This window comes from Anas platyrhynchos, chromosome 3 (genome assembly GCF_047663525.1).
Source record: "Anas platyrhynchos isolate ZD024472 breed Pekin duck chromosome 3, IASCAAS_PekinDuck_T2T, whole genome shotgun sequence".
Lineage (NCBI taxonomy): Eukaryota > Metazoa > Chordata > Aves > Anseriformes > Anatidae > Anas > Anas platyrhynchos.
Window position 1 is genome coordinate 59,991,796 of NC_092589.1, and position 27,882 is coordinate 60,019,677.

At 39.0% G+C, this 27,882-nt stretch overlaps 1 protein-coding gene across 8 annotated transcripts in view; it reads right to left on the bottom strand.

Moving 5' to 3' along the window:
• Positions 1–27,882, bottom strand: part of ARFGEF3 (ARFGEF family member 3) — an 89,178-nt gene that overhangs the window by 37,027 nt on the left and 24,269 nt on the right. For 4 of the 8 annotated variants that reach the window (XM_072035975.1, XM_072035974.1, XM_072035978.1 and 1 more), the window contains exons 5-13: positions 18,673–18,741; positions 16,004–16,135; positions 14,971–15,093; positions 13,251–13,293; positions 12,169–12,247; positions 8,783–8,887; positions 6,136–6,460; positions 4,673–4,785; positions 3,052–3,962 (exon numbers count right to left, since the gene is read on the bottom strand). In XM_072035975.1, coding sequence (XP_071892076.1) covers positions 3,052–3,962; positions 4,673–4,785; positions 6,136–6,460; positions 8,783–8,887; positions 12,169–12,247; positions 13,251–13,293; positions 14,971–15,093; positions 16,004–16,135; positions 18,673–18,741 — 1,900 coding nt within the window. The remainder of the gene's footprint in view (positions 1–3,051; positions 3,963–4,672; positions 4,786–6,135; positions 6,461–8,782; positions 8,888–12,168; positions 12,248–13,250; positions 13,294–14,970; positions 15,094–16,003; positions 16,136–18,672; positions 18,742–27,882) is intronic. The other 4 variants (XM_038176927.2, XM_072035977.1, XM_072035976.1 and 1 more) reach the window with 3 other exon arrangements.

The window sequence follows — 27,882 nt, forward strand, 5'->3', positions numbered from 1 at the left end:
TAAGTACCTCAGGGACTACAATCAGCTACAGTAAAAAAAAATAAAATAATTCAAAGTAGAGAGGTATATATAAGAAAACGTGGGACGATTGCTTAAAAAAGCCCACCTGTGTACAGTTGCACATAAAAGTGGCTAGTACCAATGAAGTATGTCTTTGAGCACCCAGAAGTGTTTGTAAAAAATCAGACCCCTATCTCCCTCTGAAATACTGGAGAACAACCAGTTACATTTGACAGAAGCTCAGCTCACAAAGGGAGAGGATCAGCTGATGCGTAAACTTGCACTAATGCCTAACAACATAAAAACCTTGCCACTAAAAGCTGTGGAATCAGAACTGAAACAAGATGCTTAAATTTTTGCTATGACCATTAACGCAACGGGACACAATTGCTAGAAGTAATTCCTTGATGCTGCAATTCATGACAGTAGTTATGTCTGAATTAAGATAATACTGATCATCCAGTTTAATTACAAAAATCTGCCAGCCACAGCAAACACTGAGGTTAGCACGCTGTCTTAAAGGAGACAGCTCATTTACATTGGCAAGGTCAAAGGGGGTCCACATAAAATGCAAATAATATTTTGTGCAAGTCAACACAACATTAAGAATTTTCAGACATTTCGGTATTTTTAGGTAGACATTGCATTCCAGCGTCACTAAGGGATTTTTTTTAGCATTGGTTTTATCTAGCAACAAGTAAGGAGGCGCTTTCTAAGGGAAGATCATAACCAGCTGAAAATGGCTTTTAACCAACTGACTTGCAAATCTTATTTTTATTTTAACTCTTTAGCGTCACTTTTTTTCCATGCTTATGCTCCTGTGCCAATGCCTCAAATTCCTACCTCCTTTCACTGTGCTTCAGACCTATGAAAATACAACGTTGCAACACTGCTTAAGCACCTAGCTTGTAAGAAAGACTGCTAAATTGTGTACTAACATATTTCCCCCTCCAACATAAGAAAAACTGATGAACAAATCAAAGCAGCTAGGTAAAGACTCAGAAACATAAAAATACTTATTTCTGTCCTGTATGGTCCCAGAACTGCACCTGTCTCTTATTCTCAACTTGGATTTTAACTGCTACTCATACTTCCTAATGCATTCTTCAGGAATTATACATGAAAAGACATTGTCCATAAAAGTAGTAGGACCATTTTTTTTATATTCATCACCTAATTTGTGTATCGAATTTCTGGTGCTAATGAGGAAGCCCTGGAGTAAATACTCCCTGTGAGAGTACTGAAGAACTTCTGCTTAAACGGGCTGTTTTCAGCTGGACTGGGTCTCGTGCCAGGTTTCTGTCTGAAACATGAACTGCACAGACCTTTGTGAGAGTTCAGAAGTATCCCTCTTACAGAGGGAAAACACTAAGATACATCACATAGCTGTAAAAACAGCAGTAACTTGTTATTGTATTTGTCCGTGATTCCTTGCTGAGCGGTATCTTGTCCATTACTTCACCAAGTCAGACTAGAAATGTGGTGCACATTTTTAAATAGAGGGTTAGCCACGTGGCTGCCTTTCTTAGGAATGCAAAGGGCTTTCCTCAACTCAATGGCCTAAGTCCATGACTGGGTATCTTTTTAAGAAAGAAACCAGGAATTATGGACTTAATGCAGAAATTAAGTAATATCCTTATATCTTTGGCACTGTATTAGTCATACTGAATGATAACTGAAGATGCACTTAGCCTTAAGAACTGGCAATCTGTTAGGTCTACCTCTTCCAACACTTTAAAATCTTCTAAAGGGATTTGACAGACAAAAGGTAAAGAGAAAATAAGGTTTTGGCTATCAGGCAAACAAAAGTTAGAGCAAGAGTTCTAGTCCTCATCTTTTGCTAAAACCTCACTATTTTACAGGAAAAATAAATTCTTTGTGACAGGAAAGATGCTCCTGAACACCTCAATTAAGAATGTAGTTAATATTAATGTCCCTTTTAAGATACCTCGTTTCTGTGATATAAAAAGGCTACTGTGTTTCTTACAAATGTCATTTACTATCTTCCTGACTTAGGGAAGGGCTTATTTGGGCAGCAGTTAAAAGGAATATCAGGAATATCAACTTTGTGTGGTTTTATCAACACATTCACCCAGCTTCATATCTAAATTATGCTGTATGATGATGGAAGGCATCCCTTCTGACTCCGTATCAGTAATGTGTGTGAGAGCACAAATGAATGAAGCAATGATTAGGAGAGGAGTGATGGAAAAGGCAGTTGTGGTGAATTAAGAAACAGAGAAATATATTTTAATGAACATTTCCACCTTGGCCACTGTCAGGAAAAAGAAACCTTTCTGAAAATACGTATATTTGTACACATCTCAAATATACTATCAACATGACAAACTTGGCTTTGCATAGCCCTTTTTTGTTTGATTGACCAAGTTAAGATCCCAAAGAATCTAACCCTGAAAGAAGAGCAATTATTTCATCTCTTGAAAGGTAAGATCTTTAACTATTTTTCACTGGGACTGGGCTTTGAGCTTCAGATTTCTGACATAGATAGCAGCATAAAATAAAAGAGAAAAACAGAAGCTGCTCCTCTTCTCTTATTCGTTCAACAGCTTACTGTTGTGGGATTCTTATCATCTTCTTTTTATGGCTTGGGTTTACTAACAGTAATAAAGTAATATATTAAGCTACCTGAATCCCTTTCAAAATGGGTGATGGTCCTCCCCATTCCCCAGTTTTCACACCAAGGGGCAACCCCAACCTCTCCCTCCTAATGACAGCACATGCAAATTTTGTCAAAAGATCTTCACAAACCCGTGAAGAGGTATCTCACTATAGAAAAATTGATTTTTCTATCAACTGAGGACATAATCCAAAGTCTTCTAAGAGTGGATTGATCTCCCTTTGAATCATCATCTGCATATTCAATTTGCTTCGCCCTAAATGAAATGTGCTATTGTAGACGAATGTGCTTTGTAGAGCACAAACCACATTATTCTGAATATGTTCTCTGAAGATGAACTCCCACAAGAGAATCTGTGTACAGTGCTGTAACAGTGTGCATATTGGTTAGACAGTAAATATTTGCTTGCAAACCTGAGCAGAAAGTTGAAGAGAAGCTCTGCAGTGCTCCGTCTACCTCCTCTATGCTGGGGAGAGCTATAAGCCGAGGAAGAAGAGCTTCAAGCGACTGGATGAACAGCCGTGCACTGTGCTGGTCTGCTTCCTGGTTTTTCAGCAATTTCAGAGAGAGAGCAGCACTACGTAAGGACTTCTGACCTGGACAGTCCCGTGGTGTCTGCTCCTCATCGGCCAGGGAGCAATTGTCAGAGCCTATGTCCGAAACATCTGACCGGCCAGAGTCCTTCTCTGCTGCCATGGAGTACTGATCGCATGAATCAAACTCAGTCCTAGAAAGATCTTGGTCGTCAACACTGAAGTTACTTTCACTGTATCTGGATCCATAGGACCGGGTCTTGCAGTCCACTGATAAGAAGTTAGTTATATCTGGATAGACTATGGTGTGGCTTCTCTGAACGACATCTGGCTGGTCAATGGTTTCTGACTCTGGTTCTCTGTAATGAATCTCTTTGCTTTCATGTGCAGCTGGAGATGACAGCGAGTTTTTTTGACTTTCTGGATTATCCTCTGGAGTTGTCTGTCCCATATCCCCTTCCAAAGTGGTCTGACCAGTGTCTGTGGTAACACTAATGCTAATATCAGGACTCTTCTCATTTCCTGATTCCCAGGCAGGATTTTCTGAGGACAGGATGCGCCTCTGCCACCGAAAGTCAGCATCGTTGATCTCCATGGAGTCCCTGCTCGTCTCGGTCCCATCCTTCAGTTCTTCTTGGCGCCGTAGGAGCAAATGGACCTGCTCCTCACTAAGACCCCTGCCTTGGCTTAGCTCATCCAATGCTCCGAGCAGGGCAAATACACATGACACTGAAGCATAACATGCTTCAATACCACCCTTGATGCATGCTTCGGTCATCCCATCCATGATACTACAATTAAAACAGAGAGCTTTTCTAAGAGATGCAGCCTATTTAGTGAGCTCGTTGCAGTCATCCAACACCATCCCTCCACAGACAAGGGAAAAAAAAAATCATCCTGTAAGACTACTTTTGAGAAAGACAACTAGTATTACACAAATAATTACATCTCCCAGGTGGACATGGCCATTCTGTAAAGGGACTGACAACCAAAGAAATATTTACTGTACATTTGTATGCACAGCATATTTTCGCTTACAGACAAGCCCTTACACTGGAAAAACAAAAATACCCAATTGAAACTAAATATAAAGTCACATGAGTCTTGAAAATCATCTTATTGACAAGATACATTCTTTATAAGGACTTAGAATGCTTTTTGCCCAATTTGACATTTAAATTTGGATCAAATTTTTTGACCTTAGTACTTCCAAATAAGCATGATTACTTCATTGAAAGGTTACTACCCGAAACCTAGAGTTTCCAGCTGTTAAACAATTTATTACAGGGTATTCTGGTAAACTCCCCAAGGTGGTTACCTATGGCTTTACAAACAGGCCCAGACTCACTTCAAACCAGAGAAAGCTTTTACTCATCTCATATTTTCACAGCTTATTTAACCCTGACTAATTTTTGGATATGCTTCAGAAGGTACAACTGTTTAACCATCATGTGTGCACACGTTTAAGAGAGAAGAGGCTAAAAGAGGAAACAAGGCATACAGCTTGAGAAGATCCAGATGGGACTTCCTTTTAGAAATAGACCTCTTCCTGGATTCTGACTCAGAAGAGCAGGGCCCTGCCAAATCACAAAGCCTCCGAGGACTGCCAAGTATCTGAAAGGAAATAAAGCAGAAGTTACTAGAAGGTGATTTAAGCATCTTTTAAATATAATGAGTCATAATTCTGTCAAGTCCTGGAACCTGAGGTAGCAGTACTGTAAATTCTCTCAGCGAAGGAAAACAGCACACTAATGTTCTATGTATTAAAGGTATCCTTCCTCTTTTTAAAAGGAGAAATACAGATAGAGAAAAACAGCATATGCAACATGAATCACACACAAAATGTTCTCCAGTGCTTTACGTTTTTGACTGAATATGCTTCAGCTGAACTGCACACAAGACGATCTCTATGCCAAAATACAGAGCAAGTATCTTGCATTATTTTCTATTATATACTGAAGAGAGCCTTGCTCTTCAGTCACCCAGTTACAAAATAGTAGTCATTTCCTTCTGACTCAGCCTGCTGGGTGGCAAGTCCTGTTAATGCCAATCAGGACATACAGGGAGAGAGCACATTAATGAGCAGAAAGAGACAACATATCCTGCAGAGAAAAAACATTAGCTAATACTTTCCTAAAACTTCCTGAAAATGTATTGCAGATTGTCACGTTGCTATTGTTTAAAATTAGAGGAAAGCAACTGCCAGCAATGACTGTGAGTTCAGACAGCAACCCAGTGGGTGGCTGTGTGGTGTCAGGAGAGATCTTCAGATGCAGAGCAGCCTATCTATGTACAGCTAGAGCAAAAACCTAAAAAGGACTGCTGTTCATCAAATTATGTAAGATGCATTGCATTCCACAACATGAGAAAAAGGCTGCTCATGTGAAATGGAAAAGCCCAGGATTTCAACTGCTCAAAGAGGTCTCACACACGTTGTCACAGATACTGGGTGACAAGCCAGAAAGGACTGTTCTTGGCATGGCCACTGGAGACATTCCAGATATTGTAATACAGCTCAAGGAAACAGCATTTCAAAAACCTGACACAATTAAAGCATATGCTTAACTTAATGTCTAGCATACTATACTGTGAGGATGTCTCCTTCTAGAGGGAGCAGAGAGTGGGGAAAGATGCCAAAGAAGTTGAGAAGAGGATCACTACACTGTATCTCATCCAAAAGAGCAGTCATGACTCAGTGATAAAGGCCTCCTCCATGCAGTACCACAGCATGAACAGAGTTGCCATAGCAGCTTGCATTATGGAGACAAATATAGCTATTATGATTTGTAAAACTAAAAATGTTTGTCAGAGTGGCTTTGATGTCAGAGCTGTGCTCAGAAAGGGCAACTTCAACATCCCTAGTGCTAAAGAATGGAACGGACAGGTATGTGCATCTCACCAACATTTACCATTAAACAAACGTTTTGCTTTATTTGCCTGGATTTGCACCTGCGATTATCCTACCTCTTTCATGATTTTGATGGCTTCTACTCGGTGCTGAGGTGGCGGGTAAAGCAGCATGCGGTGATACAGAGACTGCAGCACGGGCTTCATGGATTCTACCGACCCCACCAGCCGAACCAGCTCGGCTGCAATGTAGTAGATGGTCCGTGCAACAGGCCCGCTAAGGGCAGGTGCTGTGGATGAACAGCCTGAACCCCGGCCGTGATCAGAGACCCCTGAGGAAGGCGAATCTGCCTCAAGACAGATGCTGCTGTGGGCAGAGGTGATGGTTTTGTCGTGGATCGGATTTCCCAGGATTACTACTAAGGCTGGACACAGTTGCTTCCTGAGAAAAAGAGAAAAAGCAGCAGATGGTAACTGTAAAAAAACCTCACAGGAACAGACTGAAAATAACCCACAGTTAAATGAGATACACACTCTTGTTTTAATGATCAGTCAACAGCAGTGGTTAGATTGAATAACAAACTGTGCCAGGCTCTTTTAATCTCCCAAGCATCAGCATACTAGTATGTATGGAAATACTTTTGGGTGCTTTATAAACACGATACCGATTTTGTAAGGTCATTAACTGCACCATGCTGTCCTTCACAGGATAGTGTACCTGGCTCTTTAATTGGCTGCAACCTACCTCAAGGTAGGAACGCTAGTTTTCTGCTGCCAGGTGTATTTTCTTCTGTCCAATTGGGAACTTAAAAAAAAAAAACCTGACCAAATGAAACACAATCTCTGTTAACTAGAAGGCCTGATGTTCCATAACTGACCTGGACATGCAAGTATTTTAGTAAGCACCCTTAGTTGCGAGCCTCTGTTTTGATGGCTTTTTACAACATAATTAAAGCCCCCTACAGAAACTCAAAGTGTGCACTGTAACTCCTCACGTGCCACTAACCACACCACCCTTCCTTAAACTGTCTTTCTGCAGAACACTCAAGTGATTCCACACCAGCAGATCACTTCTCCTCACCAAAACAGTGGAACCAGAGCCAAAATCAACTCAGCACTTAGCTCAGCTGTTATTTCAGCTTTGCCCTCATGCACTTGTCATTTTACTTTGGTGCCCTAATTTAAAAATCCAAGTGCTGTATGAGAATGCAATCCCAAACTCAATTTTCCCCCACATGTCTCAAAAGTTAGCACCTACAACAAGCACTCAATGACATGTAATGCTTCACCATAAAAAGAGACACATCTTCATAGGTATATACATCTAAGTTCCCAAGATTTTCATGTTGCCTGGAACTTTCATTGCTTCTCTTAAAGTGCTTGCTAAAACAGCTTGGCCTTCCGAAGTCACAGTAAGAAAACCAGTTTTTAATCTGATATCAGATATCCCATGTCTTATGGAATATCTGCTTAATCCATTTCTTTAAAATGTACCCAATTAGGTACATTTCAAAATATATTAATACACTACTTAAGAAAGGTGCCTGTCTCAGAGCAGGTATAAGCACAGATTGCTTAAAAAGTCCTGACCCTCATGGCTTGTCCTTATGATAAGCATGTATGAATACAACTACCTGTAGATTTGTAGTGTGAACTGGATCATCAAAATAACAAATTTAAAATAAAACAGGAAGTATTTTTTGGATGGCCCCACAAACAGTCAGATAAGCATCAACAAATGCTGGGTGAAATTCATGAGCAGAATCTTCTGAAATGGGCTTGCCACGGAAGAAAGAATGCTGCTGTTACACTGGAGCTCCCAGAGGCTTCAGGACAGGGTCCCCATGCAACATTGCCAAGTGTTATCAGCCTGGAAGAGCTCCCAGACCTGTAGCCACTAAGCATCAGGTTATCTGATTATTTTTTTTCTGGGACAGCAAGGCATGCTGTAAGTGCTCCTATACATTGCATCTTTAAAATTGGGCCAGAGCCTTACAATTCAGTTTCAAAATAACAGGGTAGAAGTGCAAGAAACACGTCTGCCATTAGCAGTCCCATACGCTATTCTTAACACAATCACCTGCAAGATCAGAAGATGGACATAGACTTGATATGGGCTTTACATTATGGCTTTATTGTTATGGCTTAATTATCTATAAGCTATAAAAAGCACTGTTGCAAATAAAATGACAAGGATTACTTCAGTCACTCTGAGGTGATGGCATCAAACAATCTACAGGTAGAAGTAAACATTAAAGACATCGAGTCTTTCTGGTGAAGCATACTAAAGAGGATTTCTTGATAAAGTGGAAGTACCATAAAGACCATTTAACCTGGGCCCTTATACAATACAGGTCATAAGTATTTTTGTTCTCCAACACACCATCTGACAGTGATTCTGCTTACCTTCCTGTATTACCACACTGGACCAGGATCTCTACAGCACCTTATCCTACTAAGCAGAAAAACTGTGTGTTTAATGCCACACAGCTCCAAACTCTTGCAGAAAGTATATGAGATCTTCTGTTCTGTGTGAATATGTCAGACTTCATGACAGTGACAGTTCACTACAGGATTTAACGTGCTAGCTGAGCTTGAGGTCCTATGAAATCTTGTATGAGGCACAAAATGAACTGATAGGTCAACAGAGAGCTCTGCTCACATCTGGTGATTTACTACAGGTTTGTTTGTACGGGTGGTGTTGGGGAAAGGCCCTTTTATACTTATAAACTGAGTATTTGTATTACTCTTCAGATCTACTCACCATATGAGATCTGTGAATCCTTTATGCTGGTGCATGCTTGGAGAAGAGCTATTTAACATAGAGAGGATGCACTCCAAATAAAGAAGCTGAAGCTGCCGGTTGTCACTGGCAAGGAGAAAATATGCCATTCATGTCACATTGAAACAAAGATTATTTCATTTAAAGTAACTACATTAGTTCACTTGAAAATTATACCACAATTTATAGCAGTGATTTATTTTGCTTCTTTCTATGGACTTACAACGGTGTGATCACCTTTATCACCCCATTTATTTTGTATTGATCATGTGCAGCAATCTACTACTTTTTGTACATACTACAAAGAAAATGGATTTCAATCATCAAATTTCAGAGTGAAGAACAAGAAATCTGTGTGACAGAAGATGAGAAAATTCACAATAATTTTTCACATTCAATCTGTAAACTTGAGGTAGAAGGAACCTTTAAACAGAGGAAAAGGAGAGAACCAGAAGATGTTGGAATATTAGACAGCTTCTTCAGGTAATTTGAAAGGCATTTAGGCTGCTCTCTTCCAGTTATTTTTTCTGTTTTCTTGACGACAACCACATTGGTCACAAGTCAATGTCTATGGGCATAAAGTTACATGTTCACATGTCTACCTTTGAGGGACTTGTCAGCTATTCTATAAATCAAACACAGCCTCAAGAGGAAGAGTGTGAAAGATCCTGTGGTCATTTGGAATCAATGTGCTTGTAATGTATGATGTAGCTGTACCTATTCTCAGAATTAGCTGCAGGATTCAGGAGACAAACAAAGCTGAGGTCTGCCATATGAAGGTAGCTTCCCATGCCAATTGCACTCACATTCTGATTTCCATTTCTAAAAAGAAATGCTTGTCTCCATGCTTTTTTGGTCCAAGACGAGAGCTGGAGGAATGCATTTTATAACGTATGACAGTAGGTAAAGAAAGCTGTAAAGAATGGATTTATCTTAAATGAAATTAAGGAATGAGAAAAGTCTGCTTTCTGTCACTGTCTGTCTCAACACCTTCTGTTCACCTCGATGAATTTTCATCCAAGTAGAACAGCATACATTTCACATTCCATATCAAAAATAATGAATCCTGAAGTTGAAGCTAGATTTCTAACTCTGTGCTATGGAGGGCTTAAAACTGATGGCTGGTATCTTTTCTTGAGGTGATAGCCTTTTCTTCACAACAGTCCATACCTATCTGCACACATGCATATATTTCAGTTACAATTGCCTTCTTTCCTGACAGCTTTTTTTACAATATGTCTTAATGCATATTATCAACATCTTTCAATTGATATTTGAATGAGCATGCACAGGGCATCCTACATTCCTGATTGCTTTGATCCCTCTTACCACCGAAATGTTGTGCTAAGAAATTAGTATTGTACTCCTGCAAAACTCAGTGTAGCTAATAGATTTACATCACTGCTGCCACAAATTCCAGAGTCACCAGCATCACCAGTGGTCCTGCGACAAATTTCAGCTCCCTGAACAATTTCTCATCACTCCTACTGTACCTCCCACAAAATAAAATTTTAATAAGCTTGAAATTTAGAAGAGAGAATTAAAATAATCTTCAGACTAAAAAACTAGAACAGGCTGGATAGTGTACCAAAACCTCACTTCACTGACCTGGAGGTTAGAAAGGAGTATTAGCTGCTGCCAGCAAGGTCTTTTGAAGGGGGTACCAAAATTGGCCTTGAAAGAAATAAAGGCTTTTCATTCATGAAGTTCATCCTTTAACAAGCCTCATTAAATTTATTTCCCTCAGATTTGGTCAGAATTCTTCACTATACTTTGCTCATAGAGATGCTAACAGTCTAGGTACGAGCATGAAGTAAATCATGGGTGAGTGAGTTTTTGTAAGTCCTATAAATTTCATACTGTGCTTTAACAATAACATGTCTGAATCAGTTTTGATTTTGACATATCCTGTCAGTCAGTTTAGTTTTGTTATTTCATAGTAATTCAAAGTTATTATCATTTGGTGGACCATACTTAGCAGATGATAGATGTTTACAGCTTCACACATAGGCAAAATTACAGTTTGATACAAAGAATGAATCTTTCAGCTGTTTTTGCTGTCTGCTATTTTTAGATACACACTTTTGAAGGTATCATTTTATTGCCCTGTAACTACGCACACAACTTTAAAAAAAGTTCCTTTGGAAGATTCAGAAACACGCTTTCGCTTTCCCAAATGCTGATACCAATTAAATAGTGCTAAGTAAGGCACTTGTCCCTTTCAAATCATGCTGTAATTAGATACGCTTATGGGAAAAAAGTCTAGAGAAGAATAGTACACAGAGATGTTTGTACAGACTTCAGCTCTCGTAGTTCCTAAGCCAAAATTCTCCTGAAAAGGGTAGAAAAAATAATATAAAAGGATGCATCAACATATGCTTATTCTTTACTTTTCTCCCTTCCCTGCGCTCCTCACAGGCTGCTTTCAGAGACATACAGAGCCTGGTGGTCCAACTAAGGAGACAGCATGATGCTAAATGTAAAATAGTTTAAGATCACTTTTTTCACTAGCATTCAGATAATATTCTTTGCACCTGGCAGCAGCAGCAAGTTATTTTTATTTTACTGACATGATAACAATGCTGTCAAGTATGAATTTGTTTCTCCCCTTAAATTTGAAAAAAAAAAATCTAGTTTGCTATATTTGTACTATTTAAATAATTTTTGTATGGTTGCATTGCTTTTGGTTGTTTTTCTCTCTCCTATATTACTTAAGGCTTTCTTTTTTGGCTCATTTCTTAACAGACAATTAGTCAAGCATATGCTAGAATGCCACAGGAACTAATTCTTAATGCGTCAGTAAGTATTTACCAACAAGAGACTCTAGTATTTTAATGCAATGTAACATCCCCTTCCTGCACATAATAATCACATTTTAAAGTTAGACTCATGCATTTTTAGGTAGAGCGTCTGAAATTTCCAAACGTAAAGAATGCTTTTAGTAATGCAAATTATTTCAATCTGATAAATGCTGCCTTTCCAAGAAGGACATAGTCATTCATTCTGCATATTAATAACTGCTATTATGTTTTTCCACATCTCTTGTAATTGTTCTCTCTACAATGACTGTTTTCATGACACCCAGCAAGCCAGAAAAGAAAACTTCTCCTTTGACAAGCATTTCGCTACTGCATGGAAGTTACTTACAGATTAGATTTACTGGAGGCTCTTTAAAGCACAAAGAAAGCAAATTAGTATCTCATCTCAAGTGAGGATTAAATTTATGCATGATGAACAATACTTCTTCTAACAAACACTTAATTTAATCACAGCTTTGCTCCGTAATCCCAGAACTACAACAGGATAATCACACATACCAGTGAAACTCTCCAAGTAACAAATTCAAATTATAAACTGAAAGAACTCACTTTATGACAGCCTGGAGCTTCTCACAGAGCACAGTGAGGACAGATACAACATCATCACAAAGAGACTCAGCTGAAGTACCTCCAAAAAGGACAAAGATCATGCATTACATATGCGTAGCTGGACTGCAACCTCAATTCACTGCACGGACTTTCAAAGTTGGTCAGAGCTTCTAAATAATGAGCAGGACTGTCAAAATTTAGATGAGATACAGTAGGAAAAATCCAAGATCGGAAAACGATCTCTGTACAATGAGAAATCAGTAGTCTTAAATCCAGAGAGAGCATTGATTGCTTACATGCATTTACAGAAGGTGAGCTGAAATCTAGTTAAGATAATAAAATAAGCAATAATAAATAATAAAATAAAATAAAACAGTAATAAAAAAGGACTTGCTCCAGTACTTCTGTGAGGCAGCTAAAAATATCTGCATCTCTCTACACAGTTTGTGTCTACACAGAGGATAGTTGTGTACTTCTAAGATTTTAGCCTCCATCCACACAAGTTCTCTCGATGAAAACCCTCAGAGAAGATGAAAAGCAGAGAATATTTTAAACAATCAATGAAGATAGTGGATGTTAAACCAAAATGGGAGTAAAAGAAAAAAATATGTTATAAAATAATTGTTTGGCAAGTGTGAACCCACTTTTACTAGTGATGAGCTTTCAGAAGCTGCCATTACCAAAACCCTATCTCTAGCTTGAAATACAGTAACACAGTCATTTCCAGATTCTACATCCTGCTCTAAGAATCTGCTTCAATTTAGGAATCCACTTAATAAATCTTTCTCCAGAGCACTGAAACACCTTAATTATGGAAGTTAGTGCCTTGAAGCGATCATTTATTACTATATTGAGTACAGTGATGTTAACATGGTTCAAGTGAAGACACAATTGGAAACATCAGGAGCTAACATGGCTGTCTCAGTTCTTATCCCAGGTAAAACACACAACATGAAGCTATGGAGAAGGTAAGAAATCCTTAAGATGAAATTTCTGTGATACCAACAGCTGCGTGCTGATGAAAGTAAAGTGAACATTAAAAAAGCTGGATTGGAAGGAATCACTAAAAAAGTGGTAGATACCTTGACTCTTGAATTTCTGCAGGGTGTCATTATTTTCAATTGTCTGTTGAGGAAAGAAAAATGTCATATAATTAGTGCATGTATTAGGAAAAGCCCTGTAAAAACAGTGCTGTCTTAACAGCAGAGCTTTCTTAACAAACCCATGTCTTCTACTTGTTTTTTTCTTTATTTAAATTTTAAGTGAAGCTTTTGCATAATGTTTTCAAAAGTACCTAAAGATCTGTTTAAACAGTCATTTAGATTTAAGAAACTCACATCTCATTTAGCTAAACTAGGACCTCTAAGCCCTTAAGGGATTTACTATACCTAGGAGAACACAGCAGTAAGTAGGCATGTAGGTCCCACTGAAAACAACTGACAGGAAAGTACAGTCTAGATTTCACACAGTACTTAGAAATTAAAGTAATTTAAGTACTGGAGTGTTTATCACACCTTTACCACTGACACTACAGTGCCAACACGATTAATGGCAACCTGGAAATAGAAACAACCTCTTACATCACTTGGTTCAGCTGTGGTACAGGACTCCTCTATCAATGCACAAAAGGATCAAGCCAAATTCTTCTCTCAAACATCAAAAACAAACTGCAGGGAACTAAATGCAGCTATCACATACTTTCAATTACTCTGCAGTTAAGAACAGAACTAACAAAATTCAATTTTAAAACTGAAACTGAAATTTCAAAACTACCATTTTATTTTTTTCTAAATGTTTTGTCTAGTAAAATGAACCTACTTAGCATAGAGAAAGGACAAGTTTAAGTAAACCTATGAATTCCATTCTGCAGGTGCTCATTAGGATAAAAATAGTCTAGTCTAACAATGTAAAACAGAAGTGGTCACCTTTAGCCAAAACTGGTGTAAGGAAAATAATCCGTAAAAATACAGTCCTTAAAGTTTCCTAATAAACACAAACTATAAAACCCTGTGTGGTGCCAGGAGTTGGACTTGATCATTTTGGGTCCCTTCGAAGTCAGGATACTCTATGATGCTATGAAACAGAAGCGGCCCTTACAAATAATACTTTTTTGATTATACACAAAGAAGCATGAACAAATATAAGAAGCTGATGCTGTTTCATGTACTTAGAACATTTACAGTTTTCCTGACGATGTGCTGGGATTTCATTCAAACAGCTCTCATGGATTTTAATAATCCAATAAATGGAACTTTTTGGTAACAACCAGGCAAAGTATTCCTTTGAATTATCTTCAATAATAATAATAATAATAATAATAATAATAATAATAATAATAATAATAATAATAATAATAATAATAATAATAAAGAACAATATAAAACTCCATTACCCTTTCAACAATTGAAAATTGGTTTGAATTATGTAAATATTTATCATGCAAAATATTCTGGCAAAAAAAAAAAATTCAACAAACCTCAGGAAATCAAGCAAACAAAATTAAAAAATGGTAAGGAAAAAGGCCAAGGTAGTCTGACATCAGGACAATGCCTCTTTTGTTTAATGGAAGGACAACAAAGATCAGCCAAGCGGGGCTAACAATGCGAGACTTGCGTTTCTGATAGTCTGCTCTGATGCAGGTGCCGAGTCAGAGCCCAGAAAAGCTTTCAAACAGGCTTAGTTGGGGAAGTTTCAAATAAAATCCATAAGGCACAAGAAGCCAGTACAATACACTGCATTCCGAGAAACAAAAATGTACGCAGTCATGGAGGTGGAACCATTTGTTCATGCCAGAAGGCTCACCATATTTTCTTGCTTTTGTCGTAACTGTAAAGTCAAGTCACTCAACATTTGGCTGAGGGTTGCCCGCACAGCGGTGTTTATGCTCCGCTGGTGACAGCTAGATACATATGTCTCAATGCACACCTGATGAGGAAACAAGACAGCAATACATAGATATGAACTATAACTTACCAGTAACACACTTTTTAAGAAGATACCAAGGTCTCTTGCATGCAGATAGTCAGCCTTCCCTATTATTCCTTATTATTCCATATGACTCTTTATTAGCACACAAAAAGTTTTCAGCAATATGGATAACCGAGTAAAAAGCATCGAGAAGCAGCATGCAGTTCATCAGTCAGTAAGTCTCACAAGCTGCAGGAATGGTAAGGCAGAACTGGAAAATCTTCCCCTTCTGTCAAAACCAAGGGAGTTTGGCACTTGCACTGTACTGTAAACAATTCTTTAAATAATTCTTTAAAACATAGTTTGATTGTTCGTTTCTTGATACCTATTTGTTACTACCACTCTGGAAGGCTGTATCTGTAAGATAAATACCCTCCAACTCCTAAAAGTTGTTGCCATTGTCATATACCTACTTGCCACATTTTTCTATTATTAATTAGTAAATACTGCAGCATATATGCACACACATATATGTATGCAGTATTATTTACTAAACTGTGTGTACTTACATCTGAAAGCCTTTGAAGGGCTTTCCTACTACCTGGACCTACTGTTTTTAGTTATCTCCCAAACTCCAGTGGACAAAAAGTCCTAAAGCCACATACAGCCCTTTGCAGAGGCCAAACCACACAGTACTGCTGAGCTGCTGGCAACAGCAGCACGATTATTCTCTGGTGCTCTAACTCTTTTTCTAGAGTTCCTGAATTAATTGATGAAATACCATCCTCAGTGATAGGCTGACTTTCTGGAAAGAGCATGGTTGGTATCTTCTTCTTCCCTCCCCTCCCCATGCCTGCTGATGAGCAACAGTACTGTCCAACTGAGCTCTGATCTTACAGAAGGCCTCTGTAACAGCTGGGCAAGGTACCTTTTGAAAAGCCATTGATGAAGAAGCACCAGTAAAAATTCGAGAGCTCAGGGCCCCAAGGAGGTATGCAATGGACATTTTGATCATTTCATGCATTCGGGGACTTCCAGCTCTATGGCATGCAAAGCATAACTACAAGCAAAACACAGAGGGGTTAGCCAATGAGACAACAGAGTCAAACACAGCAAACTTACAAATGGTAGATGGGAGCAACAAATACACACATAAAAACAAACAACAGTCAGAACATGACTAAACTTTCTTGCAGGAATCCAGGCAAGCATGAGAAGTTGCACACAGCAAGATCTAGTCTGTTTTCAGTACTGTTAATACTTAAGCCACATAACGTAGTACTATTCTTGTTGCTTCATTAATTTGCGACTGATAGTATTCAGTAGGATTTGAGGTGTCAATGTTTTGTATACATGAATTGAGACTTGCTTGTCACAGGGAGTCCCCAGAGGGAGTTCCACATACAGGCAGCACCTTTCCCATTCTGCAGTGGCTCCCACTTTGCTACAGAGGGCAGGCGAGGAGAAGCAAGGGACGTGGAAAGAAATGCCAAACAGCAGGGGCACTGGAGCATAGAGCTCCTTTCGGCCACCTTTCCATTACAGCGAGTCAGAACAATAAATACTGAGGTTAAGCAAATGCTGAACTCTGAAAACATTTTCTGTTTCCTACTGCCTACACCCTGCAGAATTCTGATAGAAAGCAGTATTGAGTCCAACTGCTAAAGCCTTTGTCTTACCTAAAACCTGGCTGGGAGGAACCCAAGGAAGCATATAGGTGCTTGGTGGGATTTGCTAATTAGAAAGAGCTAGGCATTCTCTGAGACAGTATTTTCTCAAGGAGTGAGGGGAAAGCAGCTGTACCTCTGAACACACTGAATAAAAACGTGTGACTGCATTACAGTTTATTCTAATTCCCTGAAGGAAATAAAAGTTCTGTTTGTTTCAGTGGCAGATCTCATCAGCCCCCATCAGGGATCTTGCTCATTTCAAAAGAAAAAAAACAACTACCATTGTGCTAAGTTATACCATTATACTAGCAAGGGGTTTTAAGAGCCAGGCTAGCCTTCTGGGAAGTGAAGTGCAACTACCAACAACAGCAGGGTTTAATTCCAATCTATGAAAAAATATTTTCAGGATGCTTTAAATGAATAGCAGGCCTATTGTTATTCAAATTTACAGAGAGAACAGAAAATATGAGTTTTGATACAGCTTATAGCACATGGAGCATGACTGATGGATCATTTTCCCCTAGTCTCAGGCACTACTATTAAAGGCTGAAATCTGAAAGGTTTAAGAGCCATTAAATGTTCTTCCCAGCATGTATTTTGTCTAACCTAGAGCTCTTTACCTACAACAGAGATGTGTTAAGCTGAATTCATCAGTTTTTGCTCTGCATGTTAGAAAGTTTGCTGAGAAAAACTGCAGGAGGGGAAACTATCTGTATTTTTTTTGTGTGTGTGTGGTGCATTAATGACAAGAGGGTTTAGTAAAACTTAAGAAGTTGTAGCTGGCTCTACATACCAGTTCATCTCTGTTTGTCCAGTTGAAAATAAAATTCTAATGTACCTTTTTAAAGAAAAAAAATTCCCTTCCTTCCCCCTCCCCCCCTAAAAAAAAAAAAGAAAAAAAAAAAGGGAAGGAACACATCTCTAAGTGTTTACATACATTAACTCCACTTGGAGTTTCTGAAGAAGTATTTTAAAGAATAAGGGGTGCCTAGCTAGGTCCAGGCTGAAATATGGCAATGCTAGGGACTGACAGGCCTTTTTTTTTAAAAAAAAAAAAAAAAGAACAGTTAACAAATATGTTGGGAGTAAGGAAATGGTACATGAAGACCACAGGGACATGTATATAACCCTTACATTGCTCCATAGGCATCAGCTCTCCCCTATACCACATTAACAATATAATTTTAGAACACATTCTGCATATATGTGTGCTGTGCAGGAGATTAAGTGTTCCTGTGCCTTCTCTCTAACCTGAATAAACAGTCCAGTGCCTTGCTACACACTGCACTAAACATATTACCCATGTAGAGATGCTCACTTAATAGATCTGCACGTTTGTTTTTCTACAACCAAAGCTACTTTATAACTTAATTTAGACTAAAAACTAATGAAGAAAAAAAAAAAAAGGAGAAGAGTGACTAGTACCACCAGGACAATACCATATATCTAGAGTTGTAATAAATCCTTTACCTGGAAGCATTAGGAAAAAGACAAACACAAGGCTAACGAGGCACACTGCGGCACTTGTGCTGACAAAGCACTTTATAGCCTATACACTTCTCTTGATGAAGATTCAGTAGTTTTAGAGTTGCACCAGGTGAGCAATCAGCACAGTGCAGCTATAAAGAACTCAAGAAATTTTTTTCTATTGCAAAATGCAAATCAAAATAAATATGAGGAATACTGAACATGCAATGCTGTAGTATACAACTGTCAGTCAGTTTCCAAAAGTGTGCCTTCTCATGCAAGCCCATCAGCTATGTCCATTTTGCAGCTATTTCTTCATACTAGACATAAGGTAATATCGGTCCCTAAGATGGCAATTATGATATGGACTACTTCAGTTTCAGGATGCACATGGAAGACACACAACAGCTAGCGGAGAAACACTATGTGACACCAACAATGGTATGACAGAGGCACTTACCTCAGCAATCTTCAACACTGAGCTTCCATTCAGCTCGAATGTGGAGGTATATGTTATACAGAGCAGGACCTTGAATTAAAAGAGAGAGAGGAGGGAAAGAAAATTTAAATTTCATTTGTAATTGCCTCCCTTCCCCATCCACGTGCTTTTAGCCACAACTCCTCCTATTCTTACAGCAGGTAGCAGAAACTTTTTATCATCACATGTTACTGGAATACATGTAAATGAGTTGGCACAATCAAGGTGCTTAGTTTTTTCTTTCTGAAAAGCTGAAACTATTGGCCGCAAAGCCATAGCCCAATGGATTATTTTTCACTGTCTCCTGTACCTGACCAATGAAGGTAAGACAGTTCTGTGATCATCTCTGGCCTTGAAAGCCAGAGTTGATTGCCAGAATCTGTTCATATTTTATCCACAAGCTTTGCATGATTTATAACCAGTCCTTCCATTTATTTCTATTAGTATGACAAATGAGAGAGGAAAAATGCATAAAATACAAATTATCACCCAGGTGACACAGATACACGTGTATTCTGCGAAAATAGCCATTAATTATTGCTTGACGTGGAAAGTATTTGCAAGCCTAGGATATTTCCAGTAAATGGATTGTAGTCACTTGATAATGAGCAGCTAAAACACAATTCATAAGCCCCAATTTATAAGGGAAAGCTTGTCCTGTCTTGAACTCAGCAGGAGGAGTAAGAACTAAAAGCTCTGTACCTTCCCTTGAAGAGAAGAGGAGTGGAAGGGGGCAGTGTGGTGGGTGAGTGGGGCAATGTGGTGACATGCTGAGGTGTGATGCCTTCAGAGGCTGGCGATGTCCTGACAGAGTCTGATCTACTGTCCTTTCTCCTTGAATGTCTAAAATTCTCTGTGTTGGAATTTATGGTTTGCTTGAAAAAGCTGAACCAGCCAGAATTTCTTAGGACAAGTGTGCCAGGAAAACATCAATCACACTAACAGTAATATATTGGTCCCTAGAACTTCCTTAGTCCCTAAGTACTACTGTTCTCTACTTCAGAGGAAACTCAGGGCATCAGATAAGTTAGCATTGCTGACTCTTAATCATTTCTCTCATTTATTACCTGCTTCTCAGTGGAACTGGGTTTTTATTTTATGGTTCAATTCCTTGACAGCTATACGTGACATCCTGGGGTAATCTCCTTAGCATAGTGTGCAAAGCAAGTAACTTTACCACAGCACGTCTGATCAGATCTTACAAATTACACAAACAAAAAAAGGAACCAAAGGGACAAATTTGGGAAGGTTATTGCCCTTGAGCATCATTTTTTTGACCTTTCATTGTATTGCACAGTTTCCACATTACAATGGAACAGTAGAAAACTGTAAAGTAACAACTTGAAATAGCAAACTAGATTCACCTCTCATTTCCAAGCTATAACACCTCTCTAGGTAGTAATGATCTCTACAATCATCTCAGAGCCTTCATAAAGAACAACAGAAAAAGCAGACAACTCCTCACTGTAGTGCTGCTTAAGCAAGCCGCAGCCCCTGAGCCCCCATCCTTCCTACTTCATCTGTTTGGAAGAATTCTCCTCTGTGCAGTTATTTTGTACCAGAGGGGAGAAAATCCATTACTGGTAAACATGCATTTAATAACTTCAGGGGAATTTGAACTCTGTACATGAGAAGTTTTGCTCTTACAGATGGGGATAGGAGAACCTGTCCATGGATGAGTGCGTCATTTTTCTGTTGAAGGACATAAATAACCTCCTTTGCATTTTGACAGTCAGTATGAAAAGTTTCTATGCACTGAAACACACTGCATCTTTACTCTTTTATTTTTTTTCAGCAAAGCTGTATTTCACTTCAGGTTGTCACACTGTCATGATTTTCTTTGCTATTTGCTTTGTTTTAATCAAGAAAATACCTATTAGGAGCTTGATCCTGTTCTTAAAGAAGATGATGGTTCTACTATAAGAAGTGTTCCAAGAAAACCATATGTGATGGCAATTCTATATTGTCTATATATGTCATCTTGCCCTGATTCTCACCCAGTCCTTCACAAACAGAAGCTATTAATTTGGACAAACACTAGAGGTAATGGGAACACAAAAAGACATGCTACTCTTCTGAAGTACAATAGCCCTGGGGCTATAATCTCATTTTTAGATATTTATCATTTAGCTTTAGAGCGAAACAAAGTTTCTGAGCACAGTTCCTTTACAGATCTCAAGCCACAGAAACTTACGAAGTTACCAGTCAGACTTTTTGCATACTCTTGGCTTACTCCACTTGTTACCATCTTCCCTTACAAATCATTTCTAAGATCTGGAGGATGGTCTTTCACCACGCATAAGACTGCTCTCAGCCACGATTTTCATCAGGATTGCCTCAGGGCTCATTTATAGTCTTGGCAGCGTTTCAGACACTTAACTCATGCATCTTCCCATTTCTGTGGAACAGAAGAGGAAGACAAGCAGACTTCTCTTCAAGATCACTAGGTGAAAGATGGGATTAAACAAACAAACAACCCCAAGTCATTCAGTTCTGCTAAGGAAACTAATTCTCCAGACGGTGAATCCCTGTGGTGGGTTAGCGTTGGCTAGCCACCAGGTACCCCCCACATGGCTCTCCCCCTCCAGATGGAGAGAAAAAACACAACGAAAAACTCATGGGTCAGGGTAAGGACAGGGAGATTGCTCACTGGTTACTGTCACTGACAGAACAGACTCAACTTGGTAAAGATTAATTTCATTTATTGCCAATTAATAACAAAGTAGGATAGTGAAAAATAGAAACAAAACTATAAACACCTTCCCTTCCGCCCTTATCATCTTCCAATCCTCAACTTCACTTTCAACTCTACTATTTCTCCCCCCCTATCAAGGGGGGCAGGGGAAGGGGGAATGGGGGCTGTGGTCAGTCCCTGATGCTTTGTCTACACCACTTCTTCACGGTCACTCTGCCCCTGCTCCACGTGGGGTCCCTCTCATGGGATGCCATCCTTCCTGAACTGACCCTGCAGTCCTTCCACAGGCTGCAGCTCCGGCCCAGGGCCTGCTCCTGCGGGGGCTCTCCATGGGCCGCAGCCTCCTCCAGGCCACGTCCACCTGCTCCACCGGGGGCTCCTCCACCCATGGGGGGGCTGCAGTGTGGAGATCTGCTCCATGTGGGACCCATGGGCTGCAGGGGGACAGCCTGCTCCACCAGGGGCCTCTCCACAGCCCGCAGGGGAACTGCTGCTGCCTGCCTGGAGCACCTCCTGCCCTCCTGCTGCACCGACCGGGGGGTCTGCAGGCTTATTTCTCTCAACATTTTCTCACTCCTCCCTCTCACAGCTGGAACTGGCCCTATCCAACATGGGGGCAGCTTCTGGTCTCTTCACACAGTGGCCACCCTGCATCACCCTACTACCAAAAACACATAAACCCAATGCGAACCCATAGGCTGCTCAACTACTCATGAGAATACCTCAAGAAGTCTGCATTTAAAAAAAAATAAAATAGAAAAAATAGAGAAGCCTTCTTGTGCAATGGCATTTTGTTTTCACAACCACTTGTAGCAGAAAGGAACTGATTTGTAATTTTTTCCCTTAGCACCTTCAGTACAAAACAAAATTGAAAATCAGCTTTTTCTGTGTGTTACGTTTTAGAGTCCATACTTTTTTTTTTTTTTTTTTTTTAAGAAGGAACTCAGATAACTGTAGAGATAATTTCAAAGTCACAAAACCTCCAGGATGTTTTAATTGGCATGTATTATCTTGTAAGTGCCCAGATGAGATCAGATTTCTATAAAAGGCTTACCCAGAATGAAAGCATTCATTTTAATTACTGTTGAAGCTTTGCCTGTCATGGAACAAGAAATACAATTCCAACCCTCTGGAGTTTTAACATTAGGTATGAACAGAAAAAAAAAAAAAGTGTTTCTGATCATCTTCTAAGGCCAGTGGACATAAAAACAACTGTACAGTATTTGAACTGCAATGGAATTAAACCTACGTTATAATGTCTATCCCATATTTTAAGAGGCCTTTTAAAGGGGGAACATTTTTAGGTTATAAGAGGGCTAAGTGATGCCAGCCAAGTTCCTATGTGCTTAATACCTATTTGCAGTAAAAAGCAATTCTCATATTGAAGAGCTTGCAGTGGAGTCACATGAAATCAACAAGGTCTGAAAGAAAGCAAGCAGTGTCCCCCAAGATGGAGAACGAGAGAAAAGGTATAAAACTTGAAAGCAACTATAATCTACTGTCACCTGAGGATGCTTCAGTGATTCACTGCATGTAAGTGCCCAAGTCCAGCATCAATACACCACTGCCATCCTTCTTCTGTTCCAGCATTCAAAGTTCAATTAGCAAAATCCTCTAAACATCTGTTTTTCTCCTACCTGGGAGGAGTGCACCCACTTTAGTCCTAAGAATGCTGCATTTTGCAGCCACCTCTAATCCCTTTACAGCATTCATAAAAGAACCATTTCCTGACTTATTTTACTTGCAGTCTAGTAAGCTTGCATGCAATGTACACTTGACTGATTCTCAAAACCTTCTCCCTGCTGCCCCCAAAAGAGGGAAAACACAGAAGACAAGGCAGGAGTAGTCTTCTTCTCGTTTAATAATTCAACGTTTAAGGCAGTCACTCAGTATTTCTGCAAAATAGTTTAAGCAAGATGTGTCCTCATATTTGGCAGAATAATTAGTAACCTGGTCATGCCTATTTCTTTTGCCCTTGTTTTCCTAAAAAGCCAAAGAATGTAAAGGCATAAATGAACTTATGTACATTGTGTCATCATGTATCCCCACACAAAACACAGCAAGATTTTAATTATGCAGAGAAAGGAGACAGCATCTCCCATGAATCAGTCAACCCATAAAAGGTCTTGCTATCACCAGCAAATGGTGCTCAGCATTATGAATGCACCAGGGCTTCGAACAAAAGGATTGTGTCTGGTACAGAAGGACCTCACAAATTATCAGTGGTGACATTCTGAATGCTCCCAGAAGACCATGCCCATTAGTTCACTAGACTAAAACAGAACTACTGCTGAGCACTATTTATGGTGGTATGAAACCAAGTGAAACTTCTGCTTATGTAGTACAGTTGTAAGAGGGAAAGAAGTGATTTAAAGCAATTGCTTAATAGACAGTTAACAGGTTTTCTTAACAGCTCTGACTGTGTCTTTTATCTTATTCGATTTATAACAGTTAAGAGCAAGGAAGATTAAAAAAAAAAAGGCTGACTAGCACTGCTACGATTGCAGATTACAATATACTTAGGTATACCACATTATTTTATAAACTAGAAGATTGTTAAACTGAGCAAAAGAAAACTGAAGAAGAAGAAATATAATTGAAAAATGTAAAACGGCCAAGTTTTAAAAGTTTCAAAATCATGGAAGTTCTAATGCTCCTTCTCTCATGAAGAATGAGATTTTAAAGGGAGGTTTGAGTAGGTCAGTCAGGAAATAAGTGCTTTTCGGTCTGCTCATGGCGTTAGGAACCTCCCTTAAGTAGGAATGGGTAGTATTATGTAAGAGGGAAAAAAAGGAAAAGGGGAGAGGGGAAAGTATAGAAGAGAGAGAAAGACTATCACCACGAAAAAAGCAACTGAGTAGGAAAACAGTAAAACCCAAAAGAAAGAAAATTATAGAAAGGAAATATTAAGTGGGGCATCTTAAAACAAACAAACAAACCTTCAAAGCAATGATCTACGCAATGACTATACAAAAATAAACATTTTAACGACAATCATTTTACATTAAGATAAGCAAAAGTAATTGCACTTTTTTTATTTGTTTCTGTGCTATGCTGGTAAACTATGCTGGTCTAAAAAAGAAAACTGTATAATTGAACAGAAGTTGTAGGTGGGGGAAAAGGCCAAGAAATGAAGGAAATAAGTGACCACCAACTAACATATACTGCATACATTCATGACAGTAATTTTGCTATTTTTTTCTTCACACATGGTGAAGCTTTTCTTTCTGTATCAAGTTAGTTCTTTCAACCACTTGGCAAATTACACTAATTGCCCTAAATGTTTCTGGACAAAATAATAATAATAATAATAATAAAATAATAATAATAAAAAATCCTGCCTCTCAACTGCAATCCCTTCCCTTTGAACTTAATTCCCAAGTAAAAATAGAGTTATATGCATCCACTACCCAAAATGACCAGAAATGAAGTCAACGTAGTGGTCTAAATAAACCTCAAGCCGTGAAGGAAACAAGAATTAGTGTATTCCTTGACTAGAAGATTTTACCACTGAGTAAATCTTTTTGGACAGGGAAGAGGGATGAGAACTTCTTTACTCTCAGCTATAAGGAGAGTAGTTGCAAGGTTTCAACTAAAGTACACCAAAGGAACCAACCTTCTGTATGGCAACGTACTTTAGGAGAACCAAAATAAGCTTATTGTTTTCAAGTTGCTAGATTTTTGGCAAGATGGCCTGAAGACAACCGAAGGAGTGGTGTCCCACAGGTTGTCCAGCCTGCCAGACCACTTCACCCTGTCCAAGACCATCTCCTGACCTGCATCCAGGAAAGAGATAATAGGAAGCCAGATAAACTGTTTTGTGGTTGCAACATCAGCCACTACCACCTGAAGTCCCTGTACAAGCAAAGAGCCCTAGGGAAGATGACCCAGAGCTGGCTGGCAGTGTCACAACAGCTTACTGGGACACGAGTTCCCTCCTCAGCTGCCCCCAGCACCAGGCATGCTGTGGTGGCAGCAGCCCTCATCCAGGAGCCTCCGATGGTAGGCTCACGAGCAGGGGGAGTCTGAGGTGGGTGCACGTGGTCTGTGGCGCATTTACAGTACGTGGAAAACTGCAAGTGAAAGCTATGGCAAGAGACCCTTCCCTGCCCCTGTTATGTGGCCAGCTTGTACTGTAACCTTCAGTAAGCAGTAAAGTCTGGCTGCAGGGCAAAGATTAAATGTCAGTATATGAAAGTTAAAGGGTTTCTGTACTAGGCTTTGTCATCAGACAATGCCTTTGTGGTTTACCTCCGTAACAGGTAAGTGATCTCCAAGTTCTTGCTGTGTAAACAAAGACTAAAAGTCTGTAAGAACTTGTACTTCCCCTCCACACTGGACAGGTGTTAATGACACTTCCCAGAACTAGAGACCTGCCTATTTTCCATGTGGCACAGGAAAATCTGCAGGTATGACTCAGTGATTCATTGCTTGTGTATGCTTCACTGCATGGAACAGCTCTGTGATAAAACTGCTGATGTTCCTTTATTTCTCTTTTTTGAGACAGTTTTTCTTCAAAATCAGCACTTTTGCAACAAAGAATGCCAGTCAGAAGCACTCCAGAATAACAAAAAACTCATATGAACAGCAAAATCTATGCAGTATTAACTTTGCTTCTGAGCATACGTACAGTAATATAGCATTTGATCTGTGTATAACAGGATTTTTTTAAATTTATTATTATTATATTTTTTTCCTTCACAGACCAGTCATTTGTTATGTAATTTAGGAAGAAACATATTGCTGAGCTAACCTAGCTTACCCATGCTAGAGACTGAAGAAGGAATCACCACAGAGGGCCAAAGACAGAAATCCTGCCCTGTTACACTTTCCTTCTTTTGTACTTGATATGGAGAAAATTCAGGTATTTAATTCAGGACTGTGGATTCTGCTATGATGACCAGGCACCTAAAAACCAGGGGAGTTCTTTACGATTTTATAGGCACATCACAATCTTAATTATAAGTACAAGGCATTTACCACAGCCCTAATTAATTCAGGAAAGGACAAGCTTATCTTGAAACACACAAGGAGGGTCACTCAATCCACTGGAATTAACTGGGTTATGTAAAATTAAGCTAAAGAATAAAGTGAATTAAGAAAGGAACCAGAAAAAAAAAAGGCAAACCCAAGAGAGTCTGGATTTGTAACTGGTCTACATTACAATTAACATAATGAAAAAGCTGAACAGGGGAGACACTAAAAACCCTAGCTCTGCTAGGTAGGACTGATCTTAAATGAGAATCTTATTTGTGTGACATTATGCAAGATTTTATAGATTTCCCTCTTTGCCTGTGAAGACCGCTAATGTATTTCTAAATTAGGGACTGGACAAAAATCAGTTACTGCTTATTGCTCATATCAGGCAGCATTGTTACAAAATCTGATGAACTCATTCAAGTGAAACTTTCATCTACAAATTTTCAGCATGTTCTTTACTATTTTTTCTTCCACCTCCATTTAGAAGTTACAGCTTTACTGCTGCACCAGTGATTACTCATTTTTAAATGGGCAGTGGAATCACTCTTTTTACTCCCAAATAAAACCATTATACATGCTGTGTCTCAAAGAGGCAGTACAGAGAATATAGTTTATATATGTATATGCACTTTTAAATCCAAGTTGTTTCAGTCCAATTTCCTTTTCCATTTCATTTTACAGGTCAACCAAAACACTTGCAAATAATATTCTATGAAGCATATTCAAGTTGCATGTGGAAAGACATTTCATAAACATTAACCTTAAAACAATGGGAAGATATGCGTATTTGTGAAAGTTCATTATGTTGATCAGCTCATTTACCAGTATCCAAGAAACAGGTGTAAAATATAATCAGAGAGGCTGGGATTTTACAGTTGTGTTCTTTCAATATTACAGATCAAACAATTTAGAACTGCTTTTCAAATACATACTATAATTTGTTCTCTATCAGACAGCCACAACAAGAAAAGGAAAAAAAAAGGAAAATCAAGCAGCCCCCCCACCTTCCAGCAAACCCTCCAAGTCTTGAAAAACACTAAAAAGAAAAAAAGAAAATTGAGGCTTCTTGGTTCAACAGCAAAGTTCCTGTCAACTTTTCTGAAAAAGTTAACCGTCAGTTTTGCTTGGTTGCACGAACACAACCCAGCATAGTCCAATATTTGCATTAGATCAGGACGGTCTCCCTGAACCTGTAATGACGTGGTAGTGAAGAATGTACATGTAAAACAGGTCATCTATGGTTGTTTAAAAAAAAAAAAAAAAAAAAAAGAGCAAACAAAAATCTTCCCCAAGCTGTTGGCTATTCTCTGTGTGTCTTAAATAGGGATATTCTCAAGTCCCAACTAATTTGACTGTAATTGCAGCCCATCCAATAAAGATAGGTTATTGATGGATTAAAAAAAAAAAAATGACGAGTTAGCTCCACCCATCATCTTCTAGAGCATTATGGTAATTATCTTGGAAGGCACAATTACAAACACTCAACCTAAAAAAGGCATTTCAGAGGCAGAGTAATT